Source organism: Protopterus annectens, chromosome 7.part0 (genome assembly GCF_019279795.1).
Source record: "Protopterus annectens isolate FY-2018-M chromosome 7.part0, PAN1.0, whole genome shotgun sequence".
Classification (NCBI taxonomy): domain Eukaryota; kingdom Metazoa; phylum Chordata; order Ceratodontiformes; family Protopteridae; genus Protopterus; species Protopterus annectens.
In genome coordinates this window covers 405,496,701-405,516,206 of record NC_056739.1, presented here as the reverse complement: position 1 = coordinate 405,516,206, position 19,506 = coordinate 405,496,701, and the positions used below count along the sequence as shown (strand labels likewise).

The window sequence follows — 19,506 nt, the reverse complement described above, 5'->3', positions numbered from 1 at the left end:
TCAGGCATATTTTTATCAAACAGAGGAGAGGTTGTGAAAAGTAATTAATAAACATTTGAAGGATCTTTTCTGGAAGAAGGGGAAAGATTCAAGTGGGATAAGTTGATCCTTGCAATAGAACAAGGTGAAGTAGGATTACCTGATTTGAAGGATATTTTAGTGCTATACAATTAAGGCTCTTATACATGTCACAAGCAGAAAGCTACAATTCAACGTCTAAAGGGATGATGATGAAGCGGGGTAGAAACTCAAGAGATAAGGAAAGAGTAAGATTTTCAGTGCAGATCCTTAAGGAGAATAACAACAGTCATACAAAATATTATTCATAAAGTAGTAAAAAATATACTAAGAAATAAGCCAGCACAGGAATGGAGAAAGGAGATTCTGCCAATAGGGATAACTGCAATTAGAGGTGCAGAGAATGGGCAATAAGGGCTGGAATTTACTGGAGGAGCTGGAAAAGGAACCAAGGTATAAGGAACAAAAATTAGGGATGGAAAGGTAATAGAATGGGAAGAGGCCAAGAAGACATTTAGACTGCAGGCTAGTGACTGCCTTCCCAATCAGAGATTGATATCAGAGTACAGGCAAAGAGGAAGGGCTAGGGGAATCCTAAGTGAAAGACCTGCACTGGCTGAATTTTTACTTAAATTTAGAACAGAAGCTGCTGTTACAAAGGGGATAATTAGTAGGGCATATAAAACATTGCATAACTATAAGAATCAATCAGAGGAGGTTAGAAAAAATTGGGAAAAGTAATTAGATAAGCAATTCACAAAGCAACAACGGGAGGACATATATGCGGCTCCCAAATATGAAACAAAGTCTAGAATATTTAGGATTTTTGCCTAAAAGCATTTACATGGGTACTTGTTTATGCAATCAGACTCCAAAGAATTTTTCCTCAGGTAGATGGCAAATGTTGGAGGTGTAATTGGGCAGAAGGAGGTTACTGGTAGCATATGTTTTTGGAATATAAATGAGTTGGCAGATTTTAAAAATTCTATACAAAATACTCTGTCAAGAATACTGGGCAAGCAAATGACTGTAACTAAGGAAATTATTTTTGTGAGTTGAGAATACAGGATCTGAATTGCCTAGATAAAGCAAGGCCTTGTTAAGTTTAATTCTGGTGACTGCCAAAAAACTAGTACAAAAAATGGAAGTAAAAATGTAAGCCAGCCATACTTGAAGTAGTGAATATTGCAAAAGAGATAAAAGAAGAGGAAATGGGATCTTTAGAAAAGCGTAGGAGTAAATTACATAGAAAAAATGCAAACTGTGGGAACAATACATGTAGAAAAATGTTTTTGAGGAGGAGTAAGGTTTAATAAAAGTTAGAAACGGAACAATTTATGCAATATTGGATTGGTAATATTACATAGAGCAATAAAAGTGATGTATAATATTTGTAAATGTGAACTTGTTGATATGGTTTGAATAATTTTATATAACTGTAAGTTTGTTAATGTCACAAGTGATAATCCAATTAAGATGTTTGTGTAAAGAATCACATTCTGAATTTAAATTTTGCAATTAATTCATTATTTATTTATTTTACATTTCTTTACCAGGAAAGTCTGACTTGGGAGGCTGCCCATTTTCAGTGGAGGCCCAGGGAGGAAAGCTCCAATATTAGTAGACAAGATTATAAACATAGGAAGAATGTAGGTGTACAATATGTAACTTATTTTAATACATTCGAAAATGGTTACATTAGAGGTAGTTATATATAGTTATATATAGTAATATACAACACATTATAGAGTAAACCAAGATACATTCAAATACATAAGTGACAGTGATTTGAGATAAGAAAGAATAAGAACACTTTGAGATAAGATGCAATAAAAAGTGAGGAAGTGGAGTCAGACCAGTATATGTTATTGCAGAGTAGCATAGCTTAGTTCTCAAACAGGGTACGTGAACATGACATGTGTCTGTTCTGTTCTCTTTGTTACTTTCTTTCTCAACATTTTACTTTTCTGTTCATTTTATACTGCTTGATTATTGTAAACCCAGACAAAACCTGAAAAATAAAATAAAGTAATAACATAAATTAAGAAATGACTGTGCTCTAATTTCCTCCCATGTACTGATGTCACACAGTAGGTGAGCTGGAAACCCATCAAGTTGCAGGTAGGTGTGTGTGTATCCTGTAATAGAGTTCTGTCCTTTCTAGGATTATCTTGTCTTCCCTGTATCCCCTGAGTGCCAAGATGGTCTCTGGCTATCCCACAACCATAAACAGGATAAATCATGCATCACAGAAAAAAATGAAAAAATGTATTGTAACTTTTGGAATGTCTAACAATAATTAATTCTTTCACTGTCCAATATCCATTTTAACCATCTGAGAGTCATGGTGCTTTTGGAACCTGTCTTGGCATGTATTAGGCAGCAAGTAGAGAAACTAATATTGAATAGAATGCCACTGGGCCTAAGGATGTATATGCACATGCGCACACACACACACACACACACACACACACACACACACACACACACACACACACGCACGCGCATGCACGCACACACACACACACACACACACACACACACACACACACACACATGCAAACACATACACACACACACACACACACACACACACACACACACACACACACACACTCACACGCAAACACATACACGTTTTGAGCAACTTGAAGGAATGTCAATTCACCTATAGAATGCCTCTGGGATGTGGGAAGAAACTAAAGCATTAAAAAAAACATCCCTCATGGGCAGTGGGAAAAAAAGAGTCCACAAAAAGGCACACCAGTAAGGCAGGGCTGAAAAACCAAGCACTAATAGCAATGCCAACTACTGTGCAACTATGCTTCCTGGCATGGTCAATATTTTTATACAAAATTACTAATGTAATCATTTTTGCTACAGACATCTAATGTATGTCAGAATTTATATTTATATTAGACAATGTATGTTTATTATTTGTGCTTTGCAGACTAGTCTGTTATAAAACAGCCACCCTTTGCAATAGCTTCTCAGCCTCAGACAGAAGAAAGATTTATGAAATCTAAAAAGCCTGGAAGCCTTTTGTTTACCTGCTAACAGTTTTGGTCTGTGCATTTAAACCTGTTATTACAGTAATTGATAGTATTTTCATTTCTGTGGGCATGTGGAATGCTATTTAGAGTTTCACTATGGAAATGAGTAAGACTATTCTTTGTGCATGTCCATGGGTTAAATGAGACTATCATGTCAAGGGTACCATTTCTTGTTAAGAAATGCTGAGTGGGATTATTGAGTCTGTTGTTCTATATGTCTGTTCTCAAGCATTTATTTTTCTTTCTACTATGCTCAGAATGTGGCACCAGCCCCAACAGCATACCAGCTAGAATGGTCTAAAGAGCGTACTTTCAAGCCCTCATCGGCTCCCTTCAGCATCAGCGCAAACAGATTCCAAGAGAAAACTGAATCAACAGTGCTTACTCCTGGGTATGTGTCTACTTAAAGAAGAATGCAGATACATACATACACACACACACACACACACACACACACACACACACACACACACACACACACACATATAGTGGAAACAATACATGCAGAATATCATAGATATGAATATGGACTATCCTGGTAAACAAATGCAAATAAATAAATAGAAAGAACAGAATAATGTTTTAGAGGAAGAATGAGGTTTAAGGAAGGCAGAAATTGAATAAGCTATGTAACATTTGACTGACAATGATTGTATAGAAAATTATATGTGATGTAATGTTTGCAAGTGAAAATATGTCAATATAGTTTGTTTTCATTTATGTAAATGTATGGTTGCCTGTGTCATGTGATAATTCGATAAAGATGCTTCTTGTTTAAAAAAAGAACCAAATCACAGTAGAATAAAAATCATTGTACGTGTTATCATAATAGATTACACAACAAACACCACCATTTATAAAATACCTTCATAGTGAGTCCAGGAAGTATGCAAAACTGCAACATTATTCATCATCATTGTCATTGCAAGACCCCTCAACCCTTTCAGTCTAGCAATACATGAATGTAGGTTAAATGAGACATCATCAAATACTTTTCCAAAATGTAAACGTAAGTGCATAAAATAACTAATGGTATTGATCTGGACCAACAGAATACCTTACGTTAGAGACTGAAGCCTTGCTACAAGCCTAAAATGCAGAAATGACATTCAGTCAGAGGTGTGATGGGCTCACATGCTGCATAGGCTTGGGTAGGCATTGCCCTTAACTAGATACCTCAGATGATACCGTGATAGTATAGTCCCAAAGTACATGATAGAATTTAGCATTCTGTGCTTGATATCTCTAATACTACCTTGACCCTTATCCTTTGCATGAATTCTTGTAGGGGAGTGTTGCCATATGTGTAGTTGTTGGTATCCTATGAAGGCTTGGGTGAGTGCATTACTGCAGGACTGCCACACATGTAGTGCATCTGACCATTCCACTTTGGTCACATGACAGAAAAGCTAGGACTCCCATTTCTTTTTAAACCCTCAGAATGGGTCAGCTTTTAATAGCTGTGATTTTGTATAACTGGTAAAATATCATCTATCAAAGTGGAATCGTTTTCCTTTCTCAGGCAGAATATATTGGTGTTAAGAGATGAATACCCATGAAGCCTACAGAAACTGTAAAGTTGCAGGTGTTTTTACCATAACCATTGCCCATTACCTGCCAGGGCCTGAATCACCAATACTAGACAACTTACTATTGGGAGGAAAGTAAAAATCACACCAAAAAATAAAATCAGTGTTCACCCATTCTGCCCAACAGAAAGCTTTCTCTTCTATATGATAATTATTGTCACCCCAAAAATTTATTCAACAGTGACAGCATTGGCTAAGAACAGGAATTTTGGAAGGAAAAGCATTTGCACCTCCAAACTTTTCACCAGAGAAGGAGGTTTGAGGATCATCCATCTCCTGATATAGAATTTAAGCTCTGCATTGTGTTGATTTAGATTATAAGATACAGCATCCTCAAATTTCCAAAAATCTGTAATCATGTTGCTCACAAAATTGTAGCCCATTTTGTACTGCTTCTCTTAATGTTTCACAAGAATGATTCATAGAAAAGAACACCGTTTTGTTTTTACTTAAGGCAAGTCCAGAGGACTCCCCAAAATCTGTCTAGGACACTTAGAATCTCAGGTAAGACATAACTTAGATCCTATAGCCCAGAATATGTAGTCATCTGCAAAACAGCATGAAAACAGCACTGGATTCTTCACCAATGGATTACCTAGATAATTGTTCTGTAATATAAACACAGTGTATCTCTACAGCGAGGGTAAAGAACAAAGAGGATAGATAGCACCCTTGTCAGGTTCCAGAACATGATTATAAAGCAGGGGTTTTAAGACCTTAATGACGTTGTACTTTACTAAATTCTACCAAGTCTACACTTGGCAAACCTTTCCTAAACTCAAAGGCTTACAAAATTCTGTAAGGTAATCCTCACATATCTGAGGACAAATCACAGATTCAAGAAAGGGATATATGTGGGCCCCATAAGGTACTCCACTGAAATGTAGTACCTAATACAATTTGTAAAACACCAAATTAATTTTTTAGGCATTAAACATATACAGCTTTGAAAATCCCAAACATAAATGACTTATTGTTGCCTCCTTTCCCTGAGATGATAAGCCAGTAGCTTTTGCCACTTCAGCTACTTTACAGTCCTGCACAGTCACTGACCTGCGTAGTCATTCTCACTGTATGGTGGTTCTGTACCACATATTTAGCATCCTGCCAGCATACAATACAAGACCTTTACACCTGCCTGCCTTGTATTGAATGTCTTACAATGCTACTTGTTGCACTAGATTTACTAGGGTCATGCTGTGAGCAATACTAAGCTGCCTGTCTATAGAAACAACAAACCCTTTCAGTCCCCAATTGAAGTTATCCCAACTGTACATCATAGATATAGCCTGGGAATTGCCTTCTTTCCAAAACTGCTCTATTTATTCATCTAGGGATCTATTTTCTGAATTCTGTTTTCACAATAAGGAGATATAGACCCCAAGAAAGGTGCAACTAGTAGTCCAAGAAGATATTTATATTCAACTAACCACACTGCGATCCACGTAGAAAATAGGGATTCAGTCAACCTTGTGGATACTTGAAAACATAGAAACTTATCAAAAGTAGTTACTTTAACTTGTAGTCCCTGTTGTGGTGCAATCTATGTATAATCCTTGGTAATGGATGGAGGGTACTCCACTGAATTGTGAGACAAAAATCTTAAATATAACTTAGGACCTCCTACACATTTTGCATCCATCTGGTCTACCAGATGAAATCTGAAGTGAGGTAAATGACTGTATCATGAAGCTGACTCCTCCTAACACTGTATAGAACTATTTCCCACCTAATAACTCAAGAATGGCAGCAAAACATTGAAATATGTTAGTGGTTTCCTAATCAAGGCTGTAGAAATGACCAAATACCATGAAACCTGATGGGATATGCACTGGAGTTGCACCCAAGTGCTCCCTCTGTCCATTATTTCGTTTTGATTGCTAGCCTATGCTAACATTAAATGAGGTAAAAATCCATTGCTTCACTGAAGACATACAGGAGGCTATCACCCACCAAAACAAAGTTTTCAAAACAAACCCTATCATACTTTTCCTTAATTTTATCACCTAATGGAATATAAACTGCACCCATAGCCACTTTAATAATGTTAGATAAAGTCAGATGACCACCACATGTCTCTTAATAGGAGCACTGACATCTTTAACATTCCTAGACACAAAGACACATAACAGAAACCTGAGTCATTTGACTGCCATAGATCATATTTCTCATTAATGGGTTCTGGTGGGGGTATCAGTTCATTATCTTCAGATTTGTTTGCATACATGAGTAAGACAGAGAAGGGGTGAATGATGAAGGATTAACAGCCAAATTGAGTGTACTCTGTGCCCAGCACCAGACTGTATCGAGATGGGGGGCAGGGAATGCAGTAACCGGAAAGCAGACTCAATGTCAAGCATGCATACTGAAAGAAATGTAGCCTACCACTGTATAGCAAAATATCCCAGTTTTGTTACTCAGGTCTGTGTATTTAACACATATACATACACACAATCTTGTCAGAGTCCTCATATTCTCATTTATTCCATTTTATCTGAGTACGCAATATCCCAAATCTAAGGTCAGAAATGACCGACCTCATAAAAAAATAAACTGGTAATTCAGTGAAGCAGTATCTGGGTCTCTGCACATATTATTATATCTTTTAAACATCACTTGGGCCGGGTAATTAGGTAAAAAGGCTTATGGATGCAATCACACCATACATTCTTAGGCATTTTACATACTTTCAACAGCTAATTTCTCTGAATAGCAGGTAGCTAAGTAGTCTGAACCTTTTAAACCAAGCTATTTGCCTAGTGGTTAAACAAACTGTGTGCTCAGATCAGTTAGGCTAAAGGTTTCATTCAAGAATCTTTCTGTTGGCAAAGAAAGAGATAGTTTTGAGACTAATTCTAAATCTTTTTTGTCAAGGTTCCAAAGTTCTTGATATTATCCCTTCACTGTTACTTCTTAACCCCAACCCCAATTCTATGGTAAAATAGATTTTAAAAATGTTTATCATCACATTCATATTGCAAGGAATTCAAATTCTTATTTTTATTGTATCTGGCTTACATTACCCATTATGTGTCTTCTCATTTCATCTATCTCATTCACCAAATGTATTTACAAAGTGTCTACCCCCAGTAATTGCTTACTGCAGATTTCAAAAGCATTCACATCTTTCCATATTTGGAATATTGTCATATTTGCAGACTCTCCAGTTGTCAAAATTATCTGATCTCTGTCAAAAAACTCCTCCCCAATTAGGGTTTCAAGGAACCTACAGAAATCATCCTTCATTTCAATTACAGAAAACTTTTTTTTTCCTAGGAAGTCTTCTGGATACATCCATAGGATGTGCTTTTCTCCCTCTGAACAAAGCAGAACTGTACTAAGAAATCATCCTGAGCTTTATCAACCAGTCTCTATCATTTGACAGGGAATTTCTCAGGATTAAGGATTTCCTGGTTTCTATGATTATCATGATTCTTTTAGTTGGAGTTCTCTTTTAATTTCTCCATATACTTAATTTTTACATACCTTGATATGATTAGACCCCATTCCTAAGTCAGAGCACAATTAAAGTTCATGAAATCAGTGTTGTTTCAGTGTTTAGTGTTAGCCGAGAGTGCTTTTCTCAGCACTTACAATGTACCCAGAACTTCCTCCTTCTGCATTTCATATGGGGTTACATGCATTGGTAGCATATTTAAGTATGATTGTACATTATTTTTATAAGTTCTCTAACTCCTCTGATGTTCCATCACATCTATGTACTATGATCCAGTTCTTTTTTTTATTAAGATTTACTGGCCATCATTTTTGATGGCAAAATGAATATCAAGTCTAAAGCAAATATCCTAATATCACCACTACTATTATTGAAGAAACATGCTTGATACTTGTATTGGTAGAATGAAGGAGTTGAAGTGTTTTTAAGAGGATACACTGTGTTTGATGTGTCAAAAATAATGTTTCTGGTTATATTATTATTAACAATACTGGAGATCTCTGTGTCTTTCAGAACTTTGATGTTACATATGTATTAAGTTCTTAACAATTGTTATTTTCTTATACTGAATTCTCCCTTTATGTACAAAGTAAAGAACATGAAATAAGAAAGGGGGAAGAGTGTGAGAGGAAAGGAAGGGAAACCAAATTCTTTAATACTACTTTAACAGTCATACTAGAAGAAGTAACCAAACTGCAAGATAAATCATCAAAAACAAATATAAAGTTGATTTGGTAATATGACTGTTTCAACCAACTATAAATGTATGACGTTATTGGTGCAATCATTTTGTTCACATTATTATCTCATACTAAATTTGCAGTGATATTATAGTTTAATGGGCTCAGAGAGACATATAAAAGAAATGCAGATCTAAAATGTTTTCGTGTGAAAGGGAAGAGAAAGAGAGAGAAAAAGTGAGTAAGACAAATATTAACTGGTGAAAAACTATATTGTATAGCTAATATAGATAACTTTAACATGTTAAATGCGACCTAAAATTATCAGAAAATATTAACACTTACAATCCTATGTTAAGATATTTATATTAAACCGTTTGTGTCTATTTATGGTAACAAAGAATTACTAAAATATAAGTTGAATAATGTTCATTCTTTTAAATATTTTATCTGTTATACGTTATAGAGAATTAATCAATAATAAGTTATAGTTAATCCTTATACTTTACAGTGAGAACAATTACTGAATGTATAGCAGAGTCGTAACTGGATTTTTTTCTTTGACTTTGCAGAATGGAAGGATATGCTTGGATAGAGTTTTTATCTGAGCAGGGAGTTTTAGATTCCAGGTGGGTTAGGAAAGTTTATGTAATGATACCACTACAGTTAATAAAAGTTAGCAAAAAATTTATGGTGTTTGTAGGAAATTTCCACATAATCTTTTCATCGATATTTCTAGCTAATTTTTACATAAGCATTGATGATTTTCAAACACACAGAGGAGTGATTATAAAACATTCACGTTATATGATTTTTATAAAAAATATATTTAAATCCTTTGACTTAACTTCATGTCTTGTTTAAATTGTATATCATTAAATATTAATGGTTTAAACAATGATTGTAAGAGAGGGAATTTATTTACATACTTGAAAACTTTCAACTCTCAGCTCATTTTTTACAAGAAACACACTTATTGCAGGATGATATTAACAGATTTAACACCAAAATGTATACTGTGTTATCTAGTTTACATCGTACACAAAACAGAAGAGGTGTAATAATATTATGGAAAAACACTGCTCCTGTGGCCAAAATATTTAACACATATAATGATGAAAAAGGCTTAATGTGTTCAGTTACACTGTGCTGCGGTAGTGTTGTTGCCTCACAGTAAGACGTTGTCCTGTTCGATTCTCAGCTAGAGTGTCTTCTGTGTGGAGACATGCGTGAATGGGCGTACCTTCATTGAAGGTTGTGCGTCAGAGCTGGCAACTTGGCATATAAAAATCTACTACCAATCATTAGCGGACCGGAGTTCCACTGTGGCGACCCCTAACCGGGAAAAGCCGAAAGACACAACAACAACAACAACACACTTATAAATTTATATTGGTTTCCTGGGACAGGAGTAAAAAGTGTAAAGAAACAGAACAAATCATAATTCAATTAAAAGGTAGCTTTATAATAGCAGGAGATTTCAATTGTATAACAAAAGATGAAGATTCTAATTCCAAAAAAAAAAAAAGAAACTCACTGCATCTGCAAAAGAATTTAAAAGATTTACTGATTTAATACATCTCAGAGACATATAAGAATATGCAGATTCAGATTCACTCTTTTTTACATATTTCTTTCACAGACACAGAACACAAGTGAGAATTGATGATATATATATATATATATATATATATATATATATATCTAAGGATCTAAAAAATAGTTTAGCTAGAGTAAGAACTGTTAAATGTCTGCTTTCTGACCATAATGCAATAACCTTTCAAATCATATTAAAACAAAATTTTAAAAACTCTATAAGATGTATACCCACTTATATAACTAACTTAAAAGAGTTTAAAGAATTTATACAAAAATAAATTGAATTCTACTTAACTTCCAATAACACTCAAGACACTTCCATGATATATATTTGGGATGCTTTAAAAGCATATTTATATGGCAGAAGCTTATCTTGGTATACCCATAAGAGAAAGCAATGGGACAAAGATTTGATAGAACTACAAGAGCAAATAGATAAGTTACAACTTAATAATCAAAACACAAATTCATATAATGTAAAACAGATAAATGATCCAAAGAGCAAGTACTTGGAAATTTTAAACCATAAAACAAAGATAAATTTAGAGAGAATAAAAATCATAAATCATACAGTTAATCTAAGATATATGCATAAGTTAGCTGTGAACTAAAGTATATAATAAATCTAATCATATTAAAGAAATATTCTCACCTCTCAAGAATAAGAAGGTTTCAGATTTAGAAGACATACTAAAAGAATTTAGAGATTACTTCACTAATATAAATGAAAATAATGCATTAACAGACTCCAATGACAAAATAAAAAAGTCATAAAAAATACCAAGAAAAAATTAAATGCTGAACAATTTAGTATTATAGATAAACCTATTTCAATCTCTGAACTAAAATCACATATCAAAAAGTTAAAAATAAATAAAGCTCCAGGTAATGGTGGCATCATTCCAGAATTTTATAAATTAATAACAAAAGAGCCTCTAAATATATTACTTAAAGTTTTTAATATGGTTAAAGACTTAGAAGCAGTTTCTCCTTCATGGAGTTATTCTCTTATCAGCCCAATATTAAAAACAGATAAGGACTCAACAAAATGTTCATCCTATAGACCAATTTCCTTGTGAAATGTCTATTACAAGTTATTTATGTCCATACATGCAGATAGATTAAACGTTTCTTCCCCTATTAATTGATAATGATCAGACAGGCTTTATATTAAATAGAAATGCATCTGATAATATTAAAAGAATGTCTCTCACTGATCTGGCCCATAAAACAAAAGAAAGTTTAACAATAGTAAGTCTTGATATTAATTGTGCTTTTGATTCAGTAAATTGGAATCAAGATTCCCCAACATCTAATCCCAACCCTGTTTAACAGCCATATGTTACAACACCCACTTTCATCTTCAAACCTGGGCCTGCATCCGATATAAAACTATTCTTGAACAACCTCAAACCATCTCTACTTCAGCTGATGACCTTCCAAGTGAATACCTTAAATTAGAGGCCAGTTGTATTGCCTATCCTCTTTCAGTCCTTAAAATAAGTTGTCTAGGAATCCCAAGGTCCCTCTCTGGAAAAAAAAAATCACACATTAACCCGCTACACAAAGGAGCAAATTCAACAGACATCACTAACCATAGACATCTTTCAATCTTATCCCCCTCTCCAAAATACTTTAAAAATGTATTCAAAAACAATTGATCTGAAGTTGTCAGTCTTCATTTTATCTTTGACAGATGGATTCGGTTCTGATGTCAGAACTGACTCGGCCATTACTGCAGCTCATGCCAGCCAAAAACTCTCGAGCTTCACCTCTACCCAGAATCCATCTCTCTCAGTTATTTCAGATCTCATTTGCCGCTTTCCAAAATGGTCATGTCTAGCTACTGCTCTCAAGCTTTAGGTAAAACTTTTTGAACTTTTTCTCACAGTTTCTTCCTTTTTCTTCTTTAACGTCTCTTCTTACACTTAGTGTAGGCTGTAAAGTATCATCGATGATACATTTTTCCTTACACCTTTGTGTATTTCCCACTATCATCACTGATAGTTCCCTCTTTCCTCTATCTCATAGCTTTCCCTTCCCCATACACACTTGTTCATAGGTTCATAGGTAGTTGTGTACTTCTCTGGCTATCATTGCTGATAGTCCTTTTTCCCTTTTGCTTTCCTTAAATATGTGTATAAAAAAAATTTTGCTGCATTTGTCATGTCTTTAGCAACTGAGCTCTTGTGGAAAGGTGAAACAAGCTTGTTTTAAAAGGTCTACTTCCCTCAGCTTTTGGTAAAGCTTTATCTTCTGTAGATAAAGCAAAGACAGACATCTCATCTCCTTCATCCTCATCTTCTCTGGATAAAGACAAGAAAAGAAGTCTCTCAGTTCCAACCTCTCAGTCAGTTCTGAAAAGCTAAGAAGTTGAAGCCCTCAGTTCTGAAATCTTCAGTGGAAGTGCAGGCCTCTGCTGCTGACACTCCAGTCCCGACACCCATGCCGCACTGATTGCCATTTCAAGCCCTTCGATTTTGAAGTCATCATTGTCTCACCTGCTATTACCACGATGCCTAGAACTACTTGCTCACCATCAATTGATCCTTTAGCTGGGGACTTCCTGACGTTTTTTTCCAGAGGCCTAAGTCCCCTTCTGCTTCATCAGTCTGCTCCACCAAAATTCTTTATGAACTCAACATGGAGAGGCTAGTGAATAAAATCTTATGGGCTAGAGGAATTTCAGGCCCCCTTTTGGTTCCAAACCCTTGGGTCTTGGTACCAAAGCTTCCTTTACACTGTTAACTACTCTTCCTCTAACCTCCTCAGAGGTCTTGGAGTCCTCTGTTCCAGATCTCCTGGTACTGACTGTAACAGGAGTTGTTTGCGTCTTTGGACCCAGTAGTTACCCTGAAATCTTCAGTTATTTCTGATCCAGAGACCTCCCATAGCCATAGCTGCCCTGTTGGTTCTGGGGGTAGATCTCAACTCCAAGTTTTTCAGAGCCATCCCTGCCCCTCTGAGCTTTAGCTTGAGTTAGTTTGTATCTGGCTTTGGTCTTGAGGGTAGGTTCTTCAGAATGGGGAGTGACCCCAGTTCCGAGGTGGTCTTTCTCGGTTCCTGGCTCCCTTCCCTCTTTGGGGGGCCCTGCCTTTGAGGCTATGCAGACATCCCTTTCTCTGGCAGAGACTCATTCTGTGTATTCCCCTTCAGAACAGGAGCCCTCCAATAGCTCAGTTATTTCTCCTGCCTCTCCACTGGAACAGTGGGTGCTGAAGCCTCAGTTGTCACAGGCTCAAGTACTGTCATCTACTTACACCTTCCCAGATTGTTTCCTGAGGAGGTCCCTCAGAAAAAGAAAAGCAAGAGGAAGCACTTGGATTCCTCCCAGGAATTAGTCACTGACGGTACAGATTTCAATGAGGGGGAAGGGTCCCCATGGTCACTTCCTGAAGATGTCTTATTAGGCGACATCCTGGAAAGTATAAAACAGAACGATGGCTGAAAGTCCCAAAACCCTTCCTCTGAGGAATCTGTTTACCTGCAGGCTTTTGGCACCCGCCTGTCTACCTGTTGGATGACACCACCCACTGATGAACTCATTTAGTTGATTTCACAGCAGATGTGGAAGGCTCCAGACACCATCGAGCCCATCCCCAAAAGACCTGATAAGATACTTTCTGCCCCTGAAAATAAACAGTTCTTGGTCAAGGGGTTAGCTGTAGATGCTATGGTCATAGCAGCAGGCACTGAAAAGAAACTTGCTGATGAGAGTTCCTCTGTCCATTCACCCAAAAGGGAGTCTTGGGCTATGGACAGATTTGGGAAGTGAGTCTACACCTCAGAACCTTTGCCATTAGGTTCTTGATTTTTTGGCACATTTCACCAGACTCCAATGGGATCTGATTAAAGAGTTTTGTCAGACACCCTGGCAGGAGCTGTAGCTGAGGGAGTCCAAGAGAAAGTAGATTCCCAGTTATCCATCCTAGAGTCTGTGTCCAATTCGTCCTTGAGGCTGATCACCCATATAGCTGAAGGGATGTCCAGAGCAGTGGGTACAGGCGTAGCCATAAGGAGATGCACCTGGATGCATCTATGTGATTTTGCAGAACCATTCAAGTCTTCTTTCATCAGTGCTCCTTTTGACAGAACATCCTTGTTTGGCCTGAAAGTAAAAGAGACTTTATCCCATTGTAACAAGGATGATAAGACCCTTTCTGCTGTGGGAATATATTTCTCCCCGCCATAGGTCCTTTTCTAAGAACCAGAGGAATGCTGGAAAATGTGATTCAAGAAATCCCAAGGACCTTTACAAGACACAGGTGGAGGGAGTTCCCCCAGGGGCAGAGGGGGGAACCAAAATAGAAGATGACACCCTCACAGCAGAGGTGGACAACAAAACCAGGTCTTCCGGGGTTCCTTTTCAGGGAAGCCCTTTCAGCATTCCTGAAGAGAGGCCTGATTGTCTTCTTCTGGAGGCTGTCCAGGGATGCTTATCCTTGCACCTAAACACCTGGCTAAACATAACAGATTCCTGGGTGCAACAGATCATATCCAGAGGCTATATCATTCCCTTTTCTCACCCTCCCTCTGTACTCAAGAAAATACCCTATGATCCATGCAATCAGAGGGATTTGGCAGTACAAGAAATTCAAAACCTGCTGGACAAAAGAGTCATCAAAGAAGTCCCACCAGAACAGAAAGGATCCGGAACCTACTCAAGATTCTTTTTAGTGCCCGAAAAAGACAGGGGACTGGAGACTAATTTTGGATCTCAATGTGCTGAACAAGTCTGCTCAGCAAGCAAAGTTCTGGATGGTCACAGTACAGTCTATTCTCCCCATTCTGAAGTAAGACAACTGGATGTGCTCAATAGACCTTCAGGATGTGCATTACCATATAAATATGCACAAACACTCCAGAAAGTTCCTTTGCTTATGGCTGGGAGGAAGTCATTACCAATTCAGAGTACTGCCTTTTCGTCTCACCACAGCCCCCAGGGTGTTCACCAAATGCATGGCAGTAGTAGCACTTGAGACTGCAAGGATTCTGAGTGTTGCCTTACTTGTATGACTGGCTCATAACCACTTCGACCAAGCATCAATTAATGGTAGCCAGAGATTACACCCTCAACATATGCGCCCACCTGGAGATTAAGGTAAATCTAGAAAGTCACATTTAACACCAACACAAAATTTAGAATGTATAGAGGTCATTCTGAATACTCAGACATCAACAGCATCCCTTCCTCCAGAAAGACATCAGATAATAGTGATACATGTTCAAAACATAATCCACAGAAAGAAAATTCCAGCTCGACTAGTCTTGCAAACTCTAGGATCAATGTCAGCTTCTATAACTCTAGTACCACTAGCCAGGTTACATATGAGAATTTTACAATGGCTTCTAGCTTCCCAGTGGTCTATCCTTCATCATTCACTGTCAGATCAAGTACTAACCATTAGTTGTTGCAAAATGCATCTTCTTTGGTGGGTACATAACAAACATATTCTCCACTGCTGTCCCTTTGTCCTTCCAGAGCCCACAGCCATAGTGACCAAGGATGCCTCCCAGATGGGGTGGGGGGGCATTATCTGGGCAAGACAGTCAAAGGCACTCAGTCGCCATTAGAGGCCAATTTGCATATCAACATCCTGGAAATAAAAGTGGTGCTTCTTGGGTTGCAGGCCTTTCAGACAGCTCTTCCTTAGAGGACTACTGCAATTCAAACAGACAAGTCTGCTACATTAACAAGCTTGGAGGAGCCAAGTCTTATCCCATCAAGAAGCCCTCAGAGTGCGGCAGTGGGTGATCTCTTCCAACTGATTTCTAATAGCAATGCACATTCTGGGGTGTTCCAATGTGATTGCAGACAAGCTGAATAGATGCATCCTTTAGCCTCACTAGTGGTCTGTCAATCTAGAAGTGGCGAAACTGATATTCCATCATTGGGGTCAACCTTGCTGCAACCTGTTTGCTTCTCCCCTAAACAACAAGTGGAGCAATTACTTCACCCTGATTCTCCCTCCAGGGAAGTCACACAGAGAGTCTCTCCTCCACAATTGGCCCTGTGGTCTCCTGTGTGCTTTTCCCTCCCGATACCTCTAATTCCAAAGTCTTTACATAAAGCACTCAGGTTGAAAAGCACAGTAATCCTCATTGCTCCTTTTGGCCTTGACAGATTTGGTTCCCCTTTCTTTGGCCTTATCTGATTTGACAACCTTGGATTCTGGACCCAGTACCAGATCTTCTTTCCCATCCGGATGGTCTTGTTCACCCAGACATTTTGAAACTCAAGCTGACTGCATGGTTCCTCCAATTCCATTAGTTGCAAGGCATCCTAATATTTCGTCTCCAGTACGGGTCTTGTTCACTCAGACATTTTTAACCTCAAGCTGACTGCATAGTTCCTCCAATTCCATTAGTTGCCAGGCATCCTAATATTTCCTCTCCAGTACGACACATCCTTTTGTCGGCTCATAAATCTTCCACTCAAAAATTATATTTAAGTGGAAGAGATTTACCATTTGGACCTATGAAAAACAAATTGATCCCTTTTCTGCTTCCATAGAGCATGTTTTAGATTTTTTAGCCTCTCAGTTCGATGCTGTAGCTTCTCCTTCCACCATCAGATTACAATTGGCTGCAATCTCTAACTTTCACTATGGTTTAGAAGAATGTGCTTTAGCCTCTCATAGGCTTTGTAAGTCATTCCTAAGAGGCACGCTTTTATTAAAACTCCCATTCAAAGATTGCACTCCTCCTCAGGACCTAAACTTAGTACTACAAGTTGTAAAACATTCTCCCTTTTCACACTCTGCAGAATGTGATCTAAAGTTTTTATCTTGGAAGACTCTGTTTTTGGTAGCCAGTACTTCTCCCAGGAGGATTTCAGAGATCCGTGCCTTATCGTCAGAACCTCCTTATCTGATTTTCCATAAGGATAGGATCTCTTTACGAGCTAACCCCTCCTTTCTACCCAAGGTAGTATCACAAGCTATCAATCAGACAATTAATTTACCATTTTTCTTCCCAAATCATTCCAGCAAAGGAGAATATGCCTTAAATTTACTAGACGTCCATAGACAATTACATTTCTACCTTCACAGAACAAAATACATAAGACAACCAATTCAACTCTTTGTTTCTTTTTCCAGTACAAAGTTGAGTAAAGCAGTCAGCAAGACTACTCTCTCTAAATGGTTGAAAGATTGCATTTCATTCATCTATGATAAGAATAAATTAGCCTTGCCTAACCATCAAAGCACATTCTACAAAGTCTATAGCCACTTCCACAGTCTTCCCAATCTATAGCTTCAATGGATGATATATGTGCAGCAGCTACTTGGGCTTCTCCCCATTCCTTTATTACTCATTACAAATTGGCCTTGATCTTTAGGGGAAGATCATCCTTTGGCTTGATGGTGCTCAGGAATATTCTTCCATGAGTTCACCCAAGATTTTAGATAGCTGGGGACTCTGTCCCATCTCTCAAGGACAAAATGAAGATTGACAACATCAGACAATGAAGTCATGTGCTCACCATAATATTCCATCTGTGTTGTCATCTTCATTTATCCTTGACATCCCTCCTTTCCATCCCCTGACCTTTAAAGATTTTTTGGTGGAGCAGATCATATATCATTGAATAATTATGATTATTTAAACACAGTAGATAAGATTTCTATCTGGCTTACTTTATATATATATATATATATATATATATATATATATATATATATATAAATGTATATTTTTTATTTATTTGTGGCCATTTATTAACTTGTTCGAGGATTTAATAAACTTTGGTTAGTACATGGGAAATACTCCTTCCGGGTGCTCTTTTATTGGATGAATGTATATGCGTTTTATATGTTTCTATACTTCTGCAAACTCAATCTTAGGTAATTGAGAGAGAGGGATTCTGGGTAGAGGTGAAGCTTGAGAGTTTTTGGCTGGAGGGAGCTGTAGTTATGGCCAAGTCAGTTCTGATATCGGAATCAGACCCATATGTTAAGGATAAATGAAGCTAGACAACATAGATGGAACATAGCTTCTTTCTAAACTACCTCCTGCAGGAAGAACTCCTATTCCTCACACAACATGGCTTCTGTCCCTCCCATAGTACTAACACTGCACTTCTAACTTTAATAGATACTGTCAATAAAGCTAGAGATAATGGCAAACTATTCACCTCCTTATTTATAGACTTGTCTAAAGCTTTTGACACAGTTTGTCACAGCAAACTTCTACTTCAAATGTCCTCACTAGGTCTATCTCTGCCCACACTTCTATGGTTCAAACTACTTGCCCAATAGGAATCAGTCAGTAAAATGGTACTCCATCCTCTCTCCATACCCTCCAGTCACCACCCATGTGCCACAAGGCTTTATCATTGGTCCCCTTGTCTTTAACATTTTCACCAACACCCACCACACTTCCACACAATAGGGTTCCCTATTGCAATACGCAGATGGCTCCACACTCATTTGCACTTCAGACAACCTGGCACATCTTCAGAAAATTACTCAAGAAGCTTTAACAGCCACTGAAACATGGCTTTGTAATTCACAACTCATGTTCAACCAAAAAAAGCAAACTTCTTTTTTCCCCAATCCCCCTCTCATGAAAAAAAAACAAAATTTAAAATCCTGTCTCTTAACACAACCATTGAAGTCACTTCTTATAGCAAATTATTAGGGACAATAATGGATGATCATCTTAAATTCAACCATCGTATACAAAATTGCACAAAAAAACTCGCCAAAAACTCAGAATGCTTTATAGAGCCAAAAATGTTTTCACCAGTGCAACCAAAACTACATTTTCTACTACGTACCTCCTGCAGTCATTATTTTATGGCATTTCCAACCTTACTACTCTCTGGGTGTCATAAAAAGCAAAACTTGAATAATAATATAATAAAGTGGCTAAGTTTGCAGCAATACCCCTTTCAGAACCCACCACTGTATAGAACTAAAAAGCCTAAATTGATTAGAACTATCCCATCAACAAATATACACAAAGCTTCTTGCCACCTATAAAATTATCCAGCATCCATCAGCTTGTCCAGCACTAAATATCATTTTACACAACTATGTTCCACTTGGTCATCATGATCCAGTGACTGAAAATTCCTCTGTGTCCGCAAGCCTTTAAAATCTAAT

The 19,506-nt window shown here is 37.4% G+C and overlaps 1 protein-coding gene across 1 annotated transcript in view; it reads left to right on the top strand.

The window, feature by feature from the left end:
- Nucleotides 1–19,506, top strand: part of PIFO (primary cilia formation) — a 195,700-nt gene that overhangs the window by 112,444 nt on the left and 63,750 nt on the right. Inside the window, exon 4 of the mRNA XM_044076994.1 lies at nucleotides 3,329–3,462. Coding sequence (XP_043932929.1) covers nucleotides 3,329–3,462 — 134 coding nt within the window. The remainder of the gene's footprint in view (nucleotides 1–3,328; nucleotides 3,463–19,506) is intronic.